The following is a 20,587-nucleotide window of genomic DNA, read 5'->3' as shown; positions in this document are numbered from 1 at the left end:
CACAGCGCGCATCCAACCCGGAAGCCAGCCGTGTCGGAGGAAACACTGTGCACCTGGCAACCTTGGATAGCGCGCACTGCGCTCGGCCCGCCACAGGAGTCACTGGTGCGCGATGAGACAATGATACCGGCCAAACCCTCCCTAACCCGGACGACGCTAGGCAAAATTGTGCGTCGCCCCACGGACCTCCTGGTCGCGGCCGGTTACGACAGAGCCTGGGCGCGAAGCCAGAGTCTCTGGTGGCACAGCTGGCGCTGCAGTACAGCGCCCTTAACCACTGCGCCACTGCCCCATTAATTCTCTTAATTGAAATCTTATCCGCTTGTCGTCCCCTTATGCCATAGTTTGTACATCTCGATGGTCATTAGAAATCCCATTTGTTTAAGCAAGTCAGCCATGTTTTTTTAAAGAGAGTAAATGAGGCTGAATGAACTGTTTCGCTGCCAGACAAGGCTCTGCTGATAGCCAGGTATAGCAGTGGTAAGGTGTTGGGACTGCTGTTGGGACAGCTTTATGTAGGCCCTAACAGTTTGTGGGCACCATTCGTCCCCGTTATAGTGTAATTAATGTATTGTTAGTTTTGTGTAGTGTCTTTGCTGGCATGCTTCCCACTTAATGTTTTTAGCCTCTCCAAGATTTACATGCTAAAATTGCCATTGCACACAAGTGGTGCTGCATGATAATCATAAATAGATTTAATGGAGCATTTTTGGACAATAAACAAATGACTTGCATGGACTTGGTTTTCGTTATGAATTTTAGTTAGTTTTTTTCATATTGCCAAATGCCAAATTATGTAACAAATAGTCTACCTCTGAATTGAATTAGAGCTTGAAAAAAACGCTCTAAGATGTGAAAACGCTCTAAAACGGAACCCAAACCGGCTGCGCGCGTGCACCATCGTGCATACATTTATTTTATCCCCCCACAGCAAACGTGATCACGACACGCAGGTTATAATATCAAAACAAACTGAACCAATTATATTAATTTGGGGACAGGTCGAAAAGCATTAAACATTTATGGACCTCTGAGACTATCACAGTGCAGGTGCATTTATACGGAGACTTGATTACACACAGGTGGATTGTATTTATCATCATTAGTCATTTAGGTCAACATTTGATCATTCAGAGATCCTCACTGAACTTCTGGAGAGAGTTTGCTGCACTGAAAGTAAAGGGGCTGAATAATTTTGCACGCCCAATTTTTCAGTTTTTGATTTGTTAAAAAAGTTCTAAATATCCAATAAATGTCGTTCCACTTCATGATTGTGTCCCACTTGTTGTTGATTCTTCACAAAAAAATAGTTTTATATCTTTATGTTTGAAGCCTGAAATGTGGCAAAAGGTCGCAAAGTTCAAGGGGCCGAATACTTTTGCAAGGCACTGTACATCACTGACATGTACATCACTCACACACACAATCACACAGAGAGAAGTCAGCTCAGACAGACCCAGCTCATGAGCTCCATCAGGAGCAGATTTGAATTTAGAATGGAAAATTAATGTGTTTACGGAACAAACGTTAGAGGGAGCCCATGTATCTCGGTACGTATCGAATCGTCTTGAGAGCGGGTTGAGAGCTTCCAGGTTCCTTGGTGTCCACATCACTAAGGGCATATCATGGTCCAAACACACCAACACTATTGTGAAGAGGGCACGCCAACACCTATTCCCGCTCAGGAGGCTGAAAAGATTTGGCACGGGACATCAGGTCCTCAAAAACTTCTACTGCTGCATCATCAAGAGCATCCTGACTGGTTGCATCATCGTTTGGTATGGCAATAGCTCGACATTCGACCACAAGGCACTACAGAGGATAGTGGGTAAAGCCGCAAGTGGTACAGGAGCGGCAAGTCTGGCACCAGAAGGCTCCTTAGCAGCTTCTACCCCCAAGCCATAAGACTGCTGAACAGTTAATCAAATGGCTACCCCCCCATTTTATTCTTCTTTGCACTGACTGTTTTGCACAGGTTCGATGTACACTCACACATACTGCACTGACACCCCCACACACACACACACAGTCACTCACATTCCTTCACAAGCTGCTGCTGCCACTCTTTATTATCTATGCATAGCCACTTTACCCCTAAATACATGAACATATTACCTCAACTAACCCTTATCCGTTAGTTTATTTAGCACATTTTTCTTATTTACTTTTTTAAACCTGCATTGTTGGTTGCACTACACAATAATGTTGTATTTGGCATATGTAACAAAGAAAATGTTATTTAATTTGAAAAGGAGAGATGCACATCCCTAATGAATCCTAATACAAAACACACCATACCGAGTCTGGGAAGTACAAGTTGGAAATTCTCAGGTACTTCCAGGAGATGTAGTCAACTGTGACATAATACTGACTGACTGACCCAGGGTGATCAGCCTTTTCAGATGATAGGCATACTCAACAGTACAGAATACTGTACTTGAAAGATGAGCTGCTGCATAATGGAGGTATGTACTGGTGAGACGGACAATGTCAGGGTGAGGGAGAATGCGCCAGAAAATAAGTGCCAGAGATAGCGTGGGGGACGAGAAGTATGCTGCATGTGTTTCGCCTAGGAGTGTGTGTGTGTTGCATGCAAGTGTGTATGCAAACGCATTCCCTGGCAGACCTGTGGGTGCAGAGTTGTGTCCTGACCACTGCTGAGCGTGCCAGACCGGACAGGACACAGAGAGGCAGTGTTCACCACGCATGAGTGATTTAGTTTCAGCATCAGGACAAAACCCCAGTGTCTGGTTTCTCCCAAAACAACACAGAACAATGGGTGTCATTTTTGTTCCCACTTTAAATTAAACATACAAAAGTCATTAGCCTAAAAGGGCCTCCTTGCATTATTCAACCAGATTTAAAGTGACAGCATTCCTTCAATTTGAGACATGATATGTTGATAGACTGGCCCATCATTACAGAACTAGTCTACACTATAGTTAAATTATATTAGTTATAGTCTCATGAAAATACAATAAATATATTACACACTAATAATACATAGAATTATTAAATGGTATAGTGGAGGAGATCAATATATTGCTTAGGGATGGTTTACAAATACGCCTCTTGAGAAATTCCTTTGCTAAATCAATTATCGATCTCAACTTCCTAAGCATGATCAATTAGACTATAATCTCAGTCCCATTAGCAGACACATTAGCAGATCTGAAAATACTTTTAAGACATCTGCCTAGGTGTAAAGCAAAACAATGTACTTGGATGGTTACAATTACTATGTAGTTATGTAATTTTACCATTTAATAGACATCACAACAGCAAAAATGCTTCATTATACTTATGTAGATACAGTTTGGGAAATATTTTCAGTAAATAAAGCATTTTGAAAACAATGATGCAATTTTGATAATTATTATCAAACGATTAAGGTCTCTTTACATTAAGCATCACTCCGTCAAGGGAAATATTGTATTGTTTCTAACAAATATGCTATATCTACATATATTTCAGGATGTTGTGTATCCCTAGAAATATTACGAATTAATGTAAATATTATATTTTTTAAAACATAGCTTGTCCCAAAAAAAGTATTCTCTTGGCAGAACTTATGGGTTAAGTTGAGCCAATGGGACAGGGTAAGTTAACCTACACATTTCTGTACTGAATAAAATATTACCACTACCTTTTTAAAACCATGTCTATCTTTACTTCTCAAACACATTTACATTACATTTACATTTAAGTCATTTAGCAGACGCTCTTATCCAGAGCGACTTACAAATTGGACACAAATCAAATTTTATTTGTCACATACACATGATTAGCAGATGTTAATGCGAGTGTAGCGAAATGCTTGTGAGTGTAGCGAAATGCTTGTGAGTGTAGCGAAATGCTTGTGTTCAACACAATCACAATTGCTTTTTTGTCTTTTAAGCACAATTCAACACAGGCTTAACACCTAACAAACACTTTGTACTTAAAAATAAATAATTGAAACATAGGCCAAGACCTGTTGTTAACACATATTCCAATGATAATGCCTTGAATTTTTCCTGGGAAGAAAACACATTTGCTAAACTTGTCATGGGCTTACCCCATGGCCATTGGCTCAACCTGCCCAGGGCAAACATTTTGATGATAAGGACACACTTATGCTAGGTTTAGGACCTCATAATGAAGCTTAGAGACCCCAACCGATTTATAGAACAATCTAATAGCTGCAATATGTAATTTTTTGGGCAGCCATACCAAATTCACATAGAAATGTTAGTTACAGATCTGTCCTTTTCAAAGAAAGCAAGTCTAAGAAGCGGTAGATATGTTCTATGTGCAATATTTCTATGCTTTCCATAATTAAGTTGAATTTTCTGTCATTTTACTTTTCCACACCAGCTTCAAACAGCTGAAAATACAATATCATTGGTTATTGAAAATATATTTCACAGCGGTTTAAATGGTACAATGATTCTCTACACTATGCTTGTTTTCCCACAAACTGAAATTAGGCGAACTATTCAAATTTTTGCAACCAGGAAACGGCAGAGTGATTTCTGCATATTGCACATTTAAAATGATCTACTTCGGTTTAGATATAAGCATCATGAAACCTCTAAGACAATATATTCATTTGACTTGGTGAAAATTAGTTTTTTGAACCCAAGTTGTTTACCACTTTCTCCATGTGGTTTTTTCCATCACAGACTTCTTGAAATGATGACCTCTTCTTAAATATTTGGTCGAATGATTAATGTTGCGTATGGTTTCCTAGAAACAATGGTGGCTGAATTGAACCCTTTCGCTCAATTTACCCCACTCTCCCCTACAGCTTTATAGTCAGTATCCTAAATAGCAAAACTATTCCTGGCCAGGAGGACCGAAACTGTTACAGGTTGGTGGAGAGTACGATACCGATACACCTGCTAAACTTCATAATAGTAAACATACCTGAGTGCTCGACGTTGGCGGTATCTGCGAATCCTTGTGTCGCTCAGGTGAGATGAATGTTATTTTTTACTCGAACTGAATAAAAACTTTCACCTGATTGAAAATATGAAACAAATGGTCTTTGAGAAAGAACACAGCTAATACGCTTCCCGTATGGCTACCTTGGCCACACAGGAAAGAAAAGCCTGAAAGGTAATAGAATTGCATCCAGCCCAACCAATGGGCAGATGAGTGGGCGGGGCTTTCCGAATACTAGCCCTTGTATGAAATATTCCGCTTAGAAATTGATTGCAAGTCATTAAGGATGACTTGGATTTGAACTCCTATCACATTTCAAATTATTTATTCAAACATAAAGGTGAGTTTAAATGTTATTCATTTCCAAACCATATAAGTAGGTTATACAAGCTGAAGGTCATCGGACAGGTTAAGAAATGCCTGTGGAATGCTTGTACAATAAGCAACAAAGTTTCTTACACACCATAAAGGCCAACTACAGTCTGTTCTCGTCTTTAATTGTAAGACATTACCTTTATTTAATAGGGAAGCCCTTTAGAAATTAGTGTGCATATAATCTGAACATCAGTGTCTATTCCCTTGGCACAAAAGGGTTAATGTTCCGCAAGAAGTGCAATGTGGGTTGAAAGCAGCTAATCATTTTTAAGAGCCTTTGTATACTAGAGCTATACAAACTACTTTGTTTCAGTAATGCACGTCCTAGCATCGTTAAGCACACGCTCGATTGCCGAGGACCCAACAATGTTGTTAAGCCACTTACAGAGAAAGTAACCATGTAGATGCATGGTCACTCCAGAACACAGCTATTTTTACTGTTGATCGGTTTTGGGATACTTCCCCTCAGATGACCAGGGGTCTTTGTCAGGCAGATCAGAAAGCCCCACTTGGCATTTTAAAATGTTTCCAAGACAGGTTCCAAGGTAAACACATTCAATGTAGTGACATTACAATTCATGTCCTTGGATTCAGGCCTTGGAACAACAGGTACAAGAGCCAGTATGACTAGCCAAATGGGGGGGGGGTTTCCAGATATGTGGGGTTTCTTAAGAGAAGCCAGCAGCCATTTAAGGGCTCGGTCTTAAAATGTGTTGTGTGTTGTGTTCAATGAATGAGGTTTCTACAATCAACCAAAATCACATTCTTAAATACATCTACATCCAAGTGTATTGACATAATGGTACAATGTATTGGAAACCACAGGTAAATTAAACATAACCATATATATTTTATTCTCAATACAGTAAAATACAAATTATATTCAGGACAGACTCAGAAATCCCATTAGTAACAAGTAATACTTTACAAGAGATTTTAAATGACATGTTATTCCAAGTTTGAATAACAAACTCATAAGAGTACCTTTACTTAATATTGCATCCATAATACATCTGTTATCAATAGTTTAAAACTAAAGCCAATTAAGACTACTGTACTTTGTATGCTGATGAGACAGTTAAAAATAAGTACAACATACTGTATAAACTTCTACAACTGCTTGACATACAGACATATCTCAAAAGACAATCTCGGATCAATTTCAAAAGGGCTAGAGCTTTCTCACGTAAAGTAGAAACTGAGATGGTTTTCTTATGATCAACTGTACATCTCACACCAACATCCATCCATTCAATCTGATCAGCAATATACATTGCATGGATTTAAATGTCTCCATATCAAATACAGATAGACAATATTAGCACTTGATCTAAAGACATCAATGATGATAATGCTTATGACAATAAGATACATTGGTGAAGCAGGAGACAAGGCATACAATACAGTAACAAAAATGATTAATAAAGATATTGATATACAGTGTTCAGAGACTCAAGTGTCATCTAACATTTTTTGAAGAAAAAAGCTCAGAAAATGTGCATATAATCTCAAAATGTATTTACAACTTAATTTCAATACAAATGTTAAACTGTAGTAGAAATTTACCCTAAAAGAAATATTTTATATACAATTTATACATATTTGTATTTAAATAGAGACATGCAAGTGTTAAGTCTTTCTATTGAAGGTCAGAACATTTCATTTTACCCTGGATTTATTCAAGTTATAACTAACTATACTTACATTGAAATATGATATCAAACAACCCACACAATATATTCCAAACACTTAAAATAATATTCAGTAAAAGCCAAAAAAACAAATGGTTGACAAGCTAAAGTGGCAGAAAAACAAATACATGAGTGAAAGCCTTGTGAGAAATGTTAAAATTATCCTCATCATCTTTTGTACATCTGAATAGGATGGAACACAAGCCTTGCAGCTGTACTTAAAAGTTTACCAGTGTATGAAGACATGGCTACATGAACACACACACCCAGAGAACTCTGAGAAAAGTGGCCTCCAGCTTAAGGTATAAAATGGCTTAAGCCATCCATGTTTGGTTACAAAAGCAGATGTATACCAGTAAATCAGTGGACAAGCATGAGGCATAAGCTAAAAGCATTGGACATTTGTGTCAAACAAAATAGGTTTTGGCCAACAATTAAAAAGTGGAAATTCCTGATTTCAAACTAAAAGCCAAAAAAAAAAGGATTTACAAAGATTTTACTTTAAAAAATCCTGCATAGATAAAACATCTTCCATTACTCCGAGTGCAAGAAGAAATAACAGTTTCCCCAAAATTAAAGACCAGGGTGCCAATGAGAAAAAGGTACTAGTGTTTCCAGCATGTGTATATTATACATGGGCTAATAGGAAAAAACCCTTCATCATACAATACCACTTATGCATCAAGTTCACTTTTCTGTTGCCTTGTTGCAAAACTAATGACAATACAAAATAACATAAATATTAGGGCAGTTTAACACTATAGTAGCTCAATCTAACCTGTACCATAAATATAGACCATAGATTACATTTCTATATTTTGTAATACACAAATTACTATTACGCTATGTAGAGAACCCAGGAACAACTTTTAAACATTAAATTAAGTATGACAGTTTCATATTCAATACAAATACTTTGCATTTCAAGCCTAACAATCTGAAAGTGAACAACTGAACAGAGTAACTGCTTGGTACATAAATAAAATATATATTGGCCATGTACTTTGTGATTGGAATATAACATTCATGAACTTACAAGTCGATCTATGTATGGCTAAGAAGCACCACCAATGTGTATGCTATATAACCTATAAAAAGAATTGTAGTCTTAAAATGCAAGTGCATTCATGTCCTTCCTTGTATCTGCTTTTGCCAGGCAATTTTTGAAGAAACTATACAAATAATTACATTGTGTTTCAAGGATAACATTTGCAATACCAACCACACACCCTGCTGCGCCTTAGAAAAATACAGCAACCCTTTCCGGTACTAACCTATAAGGAATCAAATAGAACAATAACACCTTGTTTAGAAATTAATGATCTCTCTGGGGCAATTCATCAACAACAAAAAACCTTTCCACTACAGTCAAACTAGATTTCATAGGAAGAAGAACTCATTGACAAATAGGAAATGCTTCTTCAGAGCGATGAAAGTAACTTAAACAAAATCAATTGAATGGTGTATCACAGGCGAACGCCAAATGTGGTCATCTGTGCGCTACCTCCCCTTCAAATGGCAACTGTTAAGAGTAATGTGTGCATGCGTCAGTGATATCTGTCAGGCAAACCAAGCTCTCGGTCACTTCACACAACATCAAGACTGTCTTCATCCCACTGATCACAGCTAGCGTCCAGTACAATTCCAAAAAGTTACATTTGAAAGCCTGAAATAACTCTGTAAAATGTCTCCAAATTTGATTTGATCAAACCATTTAAATCCCCACCAACTTGGCTGGATCTGCATTTCAACACATGGTATATTCTAGTTTCCTGTAGATCAGATACAAGGCACAAAAAAAGATAAGAGACAAACCTTAGTTTTAAAGCACCTTTGGTTTGAAGGAAGTACTTTGGTAAAAAAAAAATCTATATATAAATAAAAGTCAAATGTGAATAATGTGCTTATAGCCTATAGAATTGTGTATTTCATCTAAAATAATTCTGCAGAAGCGTTGTGCCAAATAGAACAATGACTTTCTTTTGCAAAACCCAAAGATATGACAAAGACCACTAATAGTGGATTTGCTAGTATGTACAGATAGCTTAATCTCCCCCCCCCCCCCCCACCCCTGGGATAGTCGTAGATATAAGATGCTCAATATCGCTCAGTTTTTTTGGCAAGCTGGTGTAGAAAATGGACACAGTGTTATAGTTAATGTGTGCATGGAGGGGCAGTGGGGATGGGGGGGGGGGGTTATAGCATCCTTCAGGGAATGAGCTTAGCGTCCAGCCGCAACCAGTGTAGGCCCTGCCGTGTGAAGCGCACCAGTTCAGTCATGCTGCTGGTGTTGAAGATCAGAGGGCCCATCACCTTGTCCAGTTCCGTGAAGAACTCTGCAAAATAGACAGGTCACAGCCAGGGTAAGCAAGGTAAACACTTAACAGTCAGAGACATCTTGCCTAGGAATGGCTTGCCAGCTCAACACTTACAGAGTTAGTTTCAATCTAATAGTAGTATTCAATTATTTTATCTAACGTCTTAAAACAAGCACTAGATAGGATATTGATACCTTGGAAGTTGGGCTAACACTGCCATATGCATGCTATATAGGAGACCCCCCCGTCTAGTTTCTTTTTGTGCTGATGAAGCTGATAAGAGGGAGTGAGTCAGGTACCTTTCTGCTCTTTTGCCAGCTGCTCTGCTTGGTCCCACACCTCGGTGGCATAGAGGAAGTTGGAGGTGACCTGGACGTAGCTGGCAGCCATCTGGTGGATGCGTTGGGGAATGGTGACCGAGGAGCTGCCGCTGGATGTGCCTGACGAGTAGCTACCGGCACTACCTGGGGACAGCTTGGGAGAGACTGGAGAGGGCATGCCAGCCGCTTTACTGAAAGACAAAGGTAGATACAGATGGATGGTAAGAGGAGTATCACAACCGCTCAAAATTAGATTTTTCCACCATGATTCAGCATTACATCTGGACCATTAATTGATGACTCTCACTTCCTCACAAGTGAAATACATTTAAGAAGACTGTTGGTCTCAAGACAGCATACAACAACAAAAATGTCTTACTTTCCCATTCCAGGAGAGGGCGCTTGGGTGTTACTCAAGGAATTCTGAAAAACGCAAATTGAAATGCAGAATAAACACGAGCAATTTGATATAAACAAATAAACATAAGCAATGCAACATGAATGTCTGTCATTCTTCTGATCCATACAACAATAAATTAAAGGAATGCACACTTAAGCAAAAATATCACAACTCTGAACTTGTACCAAGGATAATAAATTACCTTCAGGTGCTCCGTGAGTGTTTTAGAGTATTTCAGTGCACTCTCCTTCCTCAGCTTGAACAGTCGCAGGTAGAGGAGGGACTGGCATCGCAGGCTGGAGTGGGAGGGAGGGAAGTAGGGATGAATGAACTTTAGCAGAGTGACTCAATGAGCAGTAGCACAATGACACTAATGTCCATACACGCTCTAAATGGAATCTATTGAGTGATGAGTCAGGACACCCACCACAACACGGCTAACCGTTTATCTGCTGACGTAGCGTCTGGGGCCATGTAGCTCTTTAACTTCATAGTGTACCTAAGACATACACACAGACGGAGACAGAGAGAAAGAGAGTGAGACACTAATGACTGGTTCTCAGTAGATCTGTCTGGCAATGCCACACAAGCACTCTTAAGAGGTTTCATAATATTATGGTATACTGTCAATTCAGTTAATTATTTGTCCATTTGTACAATTTTGGGTACATTGTGTCTTTATGAAAAGGTAATTGCTACTGTGAAGATAATTTCTACTTGATATCAAATTGTATTGGTCACATACACATATTTAGCAGATGTTATTGCAGATGTAGCAGAATGCTTGTAAAACAAAATAATGGAAAGTTGCTTTGGAGCTAGAAGCAGAGCTGCCATATCTGTCAGCGATATCATGTTGAAAATATGTTAAAACATGTCGTAAAGAAGTTGTCGAGAAACGCAGCCATTTGTTCTTACTTGATGAGCTCCACGGTCTCGGCATACATGGGGAAGGGGGACTTAGCCTCCTGAGCACTCTTCTCCAGTGCGTTTCCGCACTCAATAAAGGACACCACAGCATCCAGGTAGTACACAGCCTTCTCAAACCGGTCCATCTGCACACAGCAGCAACACACATTAGGAAAAGCGGCTCTTATGCAACTGATTCCCCCTCACTAATCGAGTAGACAGTTAGTAGCAAGGGGAACGCTTCATGACCAATGCTTGTGGTGAAAGCAACGTTGTAATAAACATGGCAGACTTAAAATGTCATGAGTATGTAGATTTCTAATACAAATATTTGATGGTTTCCCCGGATACTTGAGAATAGGGCTAGACAGGCTCCCGTCTCCCAATAAGAACAGTGAGATACACTTAAGTATCTGATGATAATCCCCAGGTGAATTATTGATACCAAGTGTGGACAATTATAGCTCATCTAGCTGCTCTACTTTCAGTAGCCAGAGGACCCAAAAAGAGGATGCAAAAGCACTGAATAGTAAAACCATTAAACTCTTCTATTCCAGAGAGTGTGTCCAAAATAATTACTAAATTCCCTAGCTTTTCGTGAAAAACAGTTGTCATACTCTAGGCCCTCATTTTCAACTCTGGATCTCAAAGCCAGTTCCACTGCTTTTTTTCTCCTCCATTATTTCCCTCTAATCAAGGACTGACTTGGACCTGGGACACCAGTTGTGTGCAATTACCTATCAGGTAGAACAAAAACCATCAGGCTCCGGACCTTGTAGGGTAAGCGTTGAATGCCCCTGCTCTAGGGTGTCCAAACAAAAACACATCTTTTGACCAATGGGTCAATGTCTCTATCATACGTTGTCTCTGTCATACGTTCAAAAGCCATTGGAGTGTTTAACCTTGTAGGATGGCCAGAATTAGGGTGAGGGAAAAAAGTGGTCAAAAATCTGGAAAATTGCATCGTGTCAGCAAGGCTGGATTCTGGGCTACTGGATACCTGACAGGCTCACTTTCCCGTTTAACTCGGCAGCTTCTCGAATTCGTAGGACAGAAAACATTATAGAGGTAAGATGGATATTGATTTTGAGTGATCATATTTTAGTATAAGCTTTTAATATTAATTCGACATTCCTGTTTGAAAATGTCTCACAAAAACAAGCATCTCTGAAATGTCAACGGACCACTGATCATATACCACGCTTCTTATTTTCAAAGCCTTTCACATTTAACTCAGCTCGTGTCATGCTAATTTAGCTTTTTGCAACAAACAGAAACAACGTTGAAGATGACGACCACAAATTGTGAATCCTTCAAAAGTTGTTACAAGAAACCCGCACCGCTATGTCAGAGCTCGGTGCTTATTATCGGATGTATTAGGTTACGAAATCCGACTTCTTGGATATAAATGCTAAGTTAGAGAAAGAACCCACTGAACAATTCAGAACGTGAATAGTCATATTTGTCTTGGTAAAATAAGGAAATTACATTTCATCAACCAAAGAGCATTTTCAGCCCTACTACATGCTCTTGGTTTCACATTAGAGCTAACACAACCGTTTCTTACCAGTGCATCTGCATTGTGTTTCAGTTTCTTGGCCTGTTGTAAGTAGTGATCCGCAGAGTGAACCCTGAAAAAGAACAGGTTCCCCAGTCAGTTATTGCATTCGTTTCCTGTATGGCCAAACTTAAAAAAATAACATACAAATGTTTGGGTATACTCTCTAAACAACTATGCACGAGGTTTCTTTGCCACAGCAAGTGGACGGACCCTTCCCACTGAGCTTTTAAACTGGTAATGTATGGCATCTCTGTTTTACACTGGCACATCCATTCCCCATATCCCAGGCAACCCTATCCCCTGCAGCTCTACATGCTGACTGGCAGTGGGTTATCCACAGTGGAGAGATGGCTCTTCTTACCTGTCCTCAAACAGCAGTTTTGATCTCAGGGACTTTGAGCCGTCCGAGGAGAGCCGTGGCACAGCAAGCTTGTTATCAGAGCCCTTTGAGGATTTCTCCTGCGGAGAGACAACGTTTATAATCCTATTCCTACGTGGGCTATTTTATGTGACAATGTGATGGGAATAAAAAATCATGCCGTGGTGAAAGTGGTGAGCTACAAATGTTACATTTGTTTCCTTCCCAAATGTATTTGCAGTCGGTGGACATTTTGTGTGACACTTGAGCCAGAATAATGCTCAGTGCAGCTGGTAAAGGGCACACACACACACACACACACACACACACGAGTTTGGATAAAATGGTGTCATAAGTAGAGCATGACAGTGTGCAGCCCACATAGACGGACAGGCAGACTAGACTGACACACCCACATACCTTGCCCTCCCGGCTGCTCCTGCCCTGCTTGTCCTCGCCCTTCCTGTGTTTGGAGGTGGAGCTGCTCTTGGTGCTGTGGCCTCCCTCCTTACCGCTGCTGGCTCCGCTGGACAGGGAGGTGGAAGACTGGCTGACCGTCCGCTTGCGGCTCTGGTGCTCTGCCTTGGGTGTTCTCTGCAGCCCTCCTGACCCTGATATGGAGGGAGAGGGCACCGGCTCTTCCTTCACTTTGGCCTCCATTGCCCTCTTAGACCTGGTGTGGGTTGTTTTCAATTTTAGCATTCAATATTCATGTTGGGTTGCAGAATTTAAGCATGTGATGGCATGGTTTGAATAAAAAGTCACTCACTCTTTGCTGCTGTTCTTGTGATGAGATGAGGATTTGTCTTCAAGTCTGGACTTCTTGCTATCAGGCTTGGTGCTCTCGTCATCATTCTAAAGTGAATAACAGGGGAGGAGAAATGATGATTTATTGTGGGTGCATTTGAAAGGCTTGTAAGGAATGGGGTCCTTGGTATTTGACTGGGTATCAACTGAACATGAAATATCACATTCTATTCTCTAGGTCATAAACATTAGGAAGATGGCCAAAACGTATTGACATTCAAGCTTACCCCATAAGACTCAAAACCCTGTCTAAGCCCGGGGGGGGGATTTGGAGATGTAAGATCCCTTGTATAACGTATAAAAAATATATTTGGCCTTACTGCTATTAGCCCATACAAACACACTGATTAACAGATCCACTACAAGTTTGTTCTGAAGTATCTATCCAATATCAGAGATGTAAAAAAAAATCCTGATTTCATGTATTTAAAATCACTTATTTGTGCCACTAAACAGTCTCCATAATATTACTTCCATACATATTTTGACTGTTTTTTTGACTGGTGACATCACCATGCGGTAAGTTAGTTAGATTGAGTTCCAAACCTCTGCCAATAAGGCTAATTTTCAGTTTTCCTCTTCCCACTCAGACCACTCCCAAACAGTCCTGGCAAAACGATTGCTTGAGAAATTTGTCTTTGCTAAGAATTTTTTTTAGTTTTCAATTAAAATGGTCAAATTAAACAATCACAGTAAGGTACCTAAGGGTGTATTTATACTTGGTCCCTTTCAGCTAATTTGTGAACTCCGTGTGGTTCGCTTAATTTTTTTGTGCAGTGCGAACACTCCAAAGTAACTCAGACCCCCCAAAAGAGCCGCCGAAGCGAACGGAGACCATCTTGAGAGGTGGTCTGAGTTTGGTTCGCCTGACTGCAGTACGGTTCCCTTTTTTAGGGCAATGTGAACACAAAGCTCCCCAGGTTCCCTTGTCATTATTCCTGCACCACACACTTGACTACTGCAACACCTTTTTCCCTGCCATAAGCCCTGACATTGAGCCACAAAAGAGAGAAGATGATGTGAAGGTTCATGGAGAAAAAGAATGTGGCGTTTTTGGATAAAGATTAGCGATTTTCAAGGATGCACAGAAATGCAAAAATATGTTTTGTACTGGTACAATGTTCAGATTATGTGATCTATAGGCTAAGAGAGCTTCATAAACGGTTTATCTGATTTGAATACTTCGAGACGACAAAATTTGGTGAGAATCACAACATAGGGTACAAAATCAAGGTCCTTGCAATCCGGAATCCTTGGGACATCCTAACTCTGACGTTATCCTATTGAAGTTAACCATTGTAAATATTAAGGTAAGAGTTAAGGTTAGGTAAGGGTTCAGGTTAGGATTTAAGGTATGGACATCCGAAGGAGCCCGGATAGCACGAACCACAAACCTACATTCAATTAAAGCATTATTTAATCTGCATTATTGGTCTGCTATTTATTCTGTTACCAATGATTTTCAGCTGTTCGAAGCTGGTGTAGAAAACCAAAAGTAAAATAATCAAAAACGAAACACAAGGGGAAGCATAGAAATACCGCACATAGAAAAAGATCTACTGCGACTTAGACTTGCATTCAAACGAGAATGGCAGATCTATAACTCACATTTGTATGTGAATTTGGTAGGGTCGCCCAAAAGGTTCCATATTACCGCTTTAAAGGATAACAAATAATTCAACCTCATTCATCATCTCCAGCATCACCCCAACATGTGTGAAAATGGCACATTTTTATGTTTTGTAGTAAAAAAGATACAGGAACATAAATGTTTCCAATGACATCATCAACCAATAAATAGACCATTAGTAGGCAATTCCTACTCATAACTGGTTAAAATCACATGATACACACTGAATGGAATCTTCCTCTCTTTTTTTACTACTAAAACATAGAAACGCGCCATTTACATGTTGATGTTAGTTAGGGTGGTGCTGGGGATGACTATGAAGTAGAAAAATTGCGAAATGTCCCTTTTACTAAATGCAATCTATACTATATACTATACTACACACAAAATGATGTGGACACCCCTTCAAGTTAGTTGATCCGGCTATACACCGGTTGCTAACAGGTGTATAAAATCAAGCCCACAGCCGTGCAATCTCCATAGACAAAAATTGGCAGTAGAATGGCCTTACTGAAGAGCTCAGTGACTTTCAACGTGGCATCGTCATAGGATGCCACCTTTCCAACAAGTCAGTTGGTCAAATTTCTGCTCTGCTAGGGCTGCCCAGGTCAACTGTAAGTGCTGTTATTGCGAAGTGAAAACACAAGCTCACAGAACGGGACCACCGAAGTGCGTAAAAATTGTCTGTCCTTGGTTGCAACACTCAGTACAGAGTTCCTAACTGCCTCTGGTAGCAACGTCAGCACAAGAACTGTTAGTCTGGAGCTTCATGAAATGGGTTTCCATGGCTGAACACATGTGCAATGCCAAGCGTTGGCTGGAGTGGCGTAAAGCTCACCGCCATTGGACTTTGGAGCAGAAGAAATGCGTTCTCTGGAGTGCTGAATCACGCATCACCATCTGCCAGTCTGGGTTTGGCGGATACCAGGAGAATGGTAGCTGCCCCTATGCATATAATGACATTCTAGACAATTCTGTGCTTCCAACATTGTCACAACAGTTTGGGGAAGTCCCTTTCCTGTTTCAGCATGACAATGCCCCCCACCGTGCACAACATGTAAGTAGGTATATCTAGCTGTTCGATAACACATTCTGATGGAAGGGCTTGTCCTGCACTTTGTAAAAACCCAGAGTGCATTGAATGAATGTTGGAAATAGATCTGGGTTCCTTTCTAAACATAGCAATGTGAATGCAAAAATGACTTGAACCACAAAATAGGTGAAATAGTGAACTGGCAAAAGCATCGAGTCCTCTTTCAAATTCAAGAGCAGTGTGAATACAAAGAACTTAGTTATTTTGCTATTTTGAGATAAAAACAGCTGGATTGAAAATGTAACAGACCTTGTCATAACAATCTTTTTCACCAATGTGAATAGGAAAGTTCTAACACGGCATGAATAGCAGTGTGCTGTGGCAGGCCATACCTTGTGTTTCCTCTTGCCCTTACCGGAGCTCTTCTCAGAGGGCTGCTTCTGGAAGTCCTTGTCTCTGTCCAGGGAGCAGTCCCTCTCTACTTTGGGCTCTAGCAGGTCTTTGTAGGGCCGTCCAGGAACGCGGGAGAGCAAGCTCAGGTCGATCTTCACCATGAGCACCTGCTGCTGCCTGATGGGAAAGCGGTCATCCGGATCGCTGAGAGGAGAGAGCAGTTCCTTCTCTTCCATAGGAGAGAACACACACACTGGAGTCCTGATGCTCTCTGTGTACTTGGGGGTCTGAGACGACGAGGGAATGCTGTCGTTCTCCTCCGATTCTGAGGAGGAAGAGTCCGTGTCCACAAACTCCCGGGACTTCTGGGAAGTCTTGGTGGGCGCCTTGCTCTTTCGCTTGTCCACAGCCGGTCTGGGTGAGGACTTGGGCTCCTTCTTGATGTTTGGTTTGCGGGAGCCCTTGGTGGCGGCCTTGGGCCGATGGGGAGGGATCTCAGGAGCGGGTTCACTCTCAACCCTCAGCCCCCCCTTTGGCTCCTCCACCACCGGGGGCTTCTCAGACTTTTTCGGCTGTTTTTTACCCACTGTTCTGCGCTGGCCCGGGCCACCCTCACTCTGAGCGGGAGATTTCTGCCGGCCACGGCCGCTCTCTGAGCCCTTCTGTGCTGCCCTCAAGTCCCTGCTAGGAGTAGGCGCCCCTGAGTCTTTAGACCCGCCCTGCCCACTGTAGCCACGGCCTGAGCTCTGGTCCCGCCCCTCCTTCTTGTACTTGGTGGGTACATTACTGTCCACTGGTGAGGCCGGGGAGAACTGCTTGGCTTTCTTAAACCAGTTGTCCAACTGCCATTTATTGGCTGTGGCTGGTTCAGGCTGTGGGGAGAAGTGTAGAAATTGGGACTGGGATCTACTACATCATATTCTGCATGCCTTATCAGGTCAGGTGCCAGAAGGTAAACAGTACTGACAAGTGACAACCCTTGGTTATAATACAATAATGTAATAACTGGTCCAGAAGATGGTAGGTGAAAAGGAAAACTAGGCCTACCTCTGGTGATGCCGGGCGAGGGGGCTCATTGGCCTCGCTATCCGTGGAGCTGCTCTCGCTCTCGCTGTCCGACCCTGAACTGCTCTCTGAGCCACTGTGACTGCTGGAGTCGTCCCGCGAGTGCACCGCTCCCTCGCTGTTATTACTGTTGTTACTGTGGGAAAGAGACAGGTAAACGCAGTAAGTTAGTGGACAGTAGGCCAGGGCGTTCATGTGGAGGCATCCTCAGTTAGTAGTTACACATGGAAATAGCTAGCTATTCTTATAGGATTTATTTCCTGTTCTGAGGGGGGTGAATCGTATCAAGAACTTGAGCTCCAATGAGTCGCAGTCTGAGAGACGAGTAAGGCCACTACCTTGCTGATGCGTTTCTGGAGGCGTTTTTGGCCGAGTCCTGTTCTCCATCACTGTCCTCATCACTGCTGAGCTTCAGGTCATCTTCCAGCAAAACATTACTGGAACATTACAAGGCCGTGGAAGTTCCACATTAACAACACATATGGCTTCATTACCACACAAACAACTACAGGGAGAACTAAGCAATATGGCTCCTATCCTGTGTCCCTCAATGTTTGTGGATCCTCTTGTCAACTGTGTCACGATCATTAAGCAGCTAGCCATAATGTTCTTAGAGATTTACAGGGTGAAGGGACACTCACTTGGCCTGATCTCCATCGCATGGCGCTGCCTTTGACTGGTGACTGCTCGATGTCTTGGTTGGTCTCTCTGGAGGTGAGGAAGGGTGAGAAGAGAACTAATTACCATTATGACAATGGTGAAATCAACCTGCATCCAGAGGTTCAAAATGTGTGAGACTTGAATGTAAAGTGCTGGGAAATACTTACTGTGTGCACCAGGAAAACTTGCGTGCTGGGTGTCCTAAAAAGATAATCAAGATATTTTTTGTTTATACAGAGACATTACATGCCTTTATAAGTTCAACCACACTGCTCATTACTACAAAAACAGCTACTTTTTGATTATGGTAGTGTTTAACTATATGGCATTTTCTTTATTCCAATATTTCGCTGAAAATACATATTGCTTTGTTGTACTTTTCACACTCTCTCTCTCTCATGTCATCTATTCAGCCGGCACAATGTTTTGACTAGTCATTGGTACAATAAAATACACATTTTTTTTAATGGATGTCTGAATAGCATTTGTTAGGCCATCAAAACAGTACCAGTCAAATGTTTGGACACACCTACTTATTCCAGGGATTTTCTTTATTTTTAATATTTTCTACATTGTAGAATAATAGTGAAGACATCAAAACTATGAAATCGTTAGATTTGCACACTCTTGGCATTCTCTCAACCAGCTTAATGAGGAATGCTTTCTCAACAGTGTTTAAGGAGTTCCCACATATGCTGAGAACTTGCTGGCTGCTTTTCCTTCACTCTGCGGTCTAACTCATCCTAAACCATCTCAATCGGATTGAATTTAGGTGATTGTGGAGGCCAGGTCATCTGATGCAGCACTCCATCACTCTCCTTGGTTAAATAGCCCTTAGCCAGCCTGGAGGTATGTTTTGGGTCATTGTCCTGTTTGAAAAACAAATGATAGTCCCACTAAGCACAAACCAGATGGGGTGGCATATTGTTGCAGAATGCTGTGGGAGCCATGCTGGTTAAGTGTGCCTTCAATTCTAAATAAGTCATAGACAGGGTCACCAGCAAAGCACCCCCACACCACCTCCTCCATGCTTCAAGGTGGGAACCACACATGCAGAGATCATCTGTTCACCTACTCTGGGTCTCACAAAGACACGGTGGAATGGAACCAAAAAAAATCTCAAATTTGGTCCCATCAGACCAAAGGACAGATTTCCACCGGTCTAATGTCCATTGCTCATGTGTCTTGGCCCAAGCAAGTCTCTTCTTGTTATTAGTGTCCTTTAGTAGTGGTTTCTTTGCAGCAATTAGACCATGAAGGCCTGATTCACACAGTCTCCTCTGAACAGTTGATGTTGAGATGCCAGATTGACTGACCTTCCTGTCTTAAATAATGATGGACTGTTGTTTCTCTTTGCTTATTTGAGCTGTTCTTGCTATAATATGAACTTGGTCACAACACAACTGATTGGCTCATCAAGGCAAAGAATAAATATGTTTTGATTTGTTTAACACTTTTTTGGTTAATACATGATTCCATGTGTTATTTCATAGTTATGTCTTCACTATTATTCTACAACGTAGAAGATAATAAGAATAAAGAAAACCCCTGGAATGAGTAGGTGTACAAACCTTTGACTGGTACTGTTCATGTAGGCCTAACAAATGCTATTCAGACATCCATTCAAAAGAAAAATGTGCATCTTATTGTACCAATGACTTGTCTAAAAAAAATTGTGGCAGCTGAATAGATGACTTTCTAAGAGATAGTAAAATATGACAATTTCTATGCTCAGTCCCTGTACGTCTCTAAGGCATGCTCTGCTGTCTGACCTTGGAGGGGAATGGAAACTTTGAAGGCTCTGTTTTGCAGGGGGTGTGAATGGCGGTCAACGGAGGGGGCCAGGACTGAGTCATTTCCTGGAGGGAAAAATGGAAAAAGTGAAGTTGAGTAAGACCTCAATGACGGGAAGAAAAAAAACAATTTCTTACTCAGATTACAGTACATGATATCCTCTGGAAAAAAAAGTATTCTTACCTTTAAAATCTCATCAACACAATTCGCATCCCCAGTCATGGGACCCTACAAACATCAACGATTGTACCATTGTTAGAAGAAGAAAAAGGCTCATAAACAACAAACGTTCGTGTGTCATATTTCATCTTGTTAGTGACTAAGTCACTAAGTTTTATTCTATAGAA

General features: G+C 41.1%; 2 protein-coding genes across 8 annotated transcripts in view; both read right to left on the bottom strand.

The window, feature by feature from the left end:
- Window positions 1-5,088, bottom strand: part of shroom1 (shroom family member 1) — a 49,445-nt gene extending 44,357 nt beyond the window's left edge. For both annotated transcript variants that reach the window (XM_064978752.1, XM_064978754.1), the window contains exon 1: window positions 4,909-5,088. The gene's annotated coding sequence lies outside the window, so the exon portion shown is untranslated. The remainder of the gene's footprint in view (window positions 1-4,908) is intronic.
- Window positions 5,089-6,131: 1,043 nt separating this feature from the next.
- The window catches only part of LOC135548810 (AF4/FMR2 family member 4-like), a 36,110-nt gene continuing 21,654 nt past the window's right edge, over window positions 6,132-20,587 (bottom strand). For all 6 annotated transcript variants that reach the window (XM_064978748.1, XM_064978747.1, XM_064978750.1 and 3 more), the window contains 17 exons: window positions 20,424-20,468; window positions 20,219-20,305; window positions 18,614-18,647; window positions 18,428-18,494; window positions 18,125-18,223; window positions 17,769-17,922; window positions 16,721-17,593; window positions 13,628-13,713; window positions 13,279-13,531; window positions 12,862-12,959; window positions 12,507-12,570; window positions 10,949-11,085; window positions 10,458-10,529; window positions 10,233-10,326; window positions 10,010-10,053; window positions 9,610-9,821; window positions 6,132-9,328 (listed from right to left, as the gene is read on the bottom strand). In XM_064978748.1, the coding sequence (XP_064834820.1) occupies window positions 9,201-9,328; window positions 9,610-9,821; window positions 10,010-10,053; window positions 10,233-10,326; window positions 10,458-10,529; window positions 10,949-11,085; window positions 12,507-12,570; window positions 12,862-12,959; window positions 13,279-13,531; window positions 13,628-13,713; window positions 16,721-17,593; window positions 17,769-17,922; window positions 18,125-18,223; window positions 18,428-18,494; window positions 18,614-18,647; window positions 20,219-20,305; window positions 20,424-20,468 (2,547 nt within the window). In that variant the 3' untranslated portion in view covers window positions 6,132-9,200. The remainder of the gene's footprint in view (window positions 9,329-9,609; window positions 9,822-10,009; window positions 10,054-10,232; window positions 10,327-10,457; window positions 10,530-10,948; window positions 11,086-12,506; window positions 12,571-12,861; window positions 12,960-13,278; window positions 13,532-13,627; window positions 13,714-16,720; window positions 17,594-17,768; window positions 17,923-18,124; window positions 18,224-18,427; window positions 18,495-18,613; window positions 18,648-20,218; window positions 20,306-20,423; window positions 20,469-20,587) is intronic.

This window comes from Oncorhynchus masou, chromosome 11 (assembly GCF_036934945.1).
Source record: "Oncorhynchus masou masou isolate Uvic2021 chromosome 11, UVic_Omas_1.1, whole genome shotgun sequence".
In the NCBI taxonomy this organism is placed as follows: Eukaryota; Metazoa; Chordata; class Actinopteri; order Salmoniformes; family Salmonidae; genus Oncorhynchus; species Oncorhynchus masou.
This window is presented reverse-complemented; position numbering and strand designations above follow the sequence as displayed.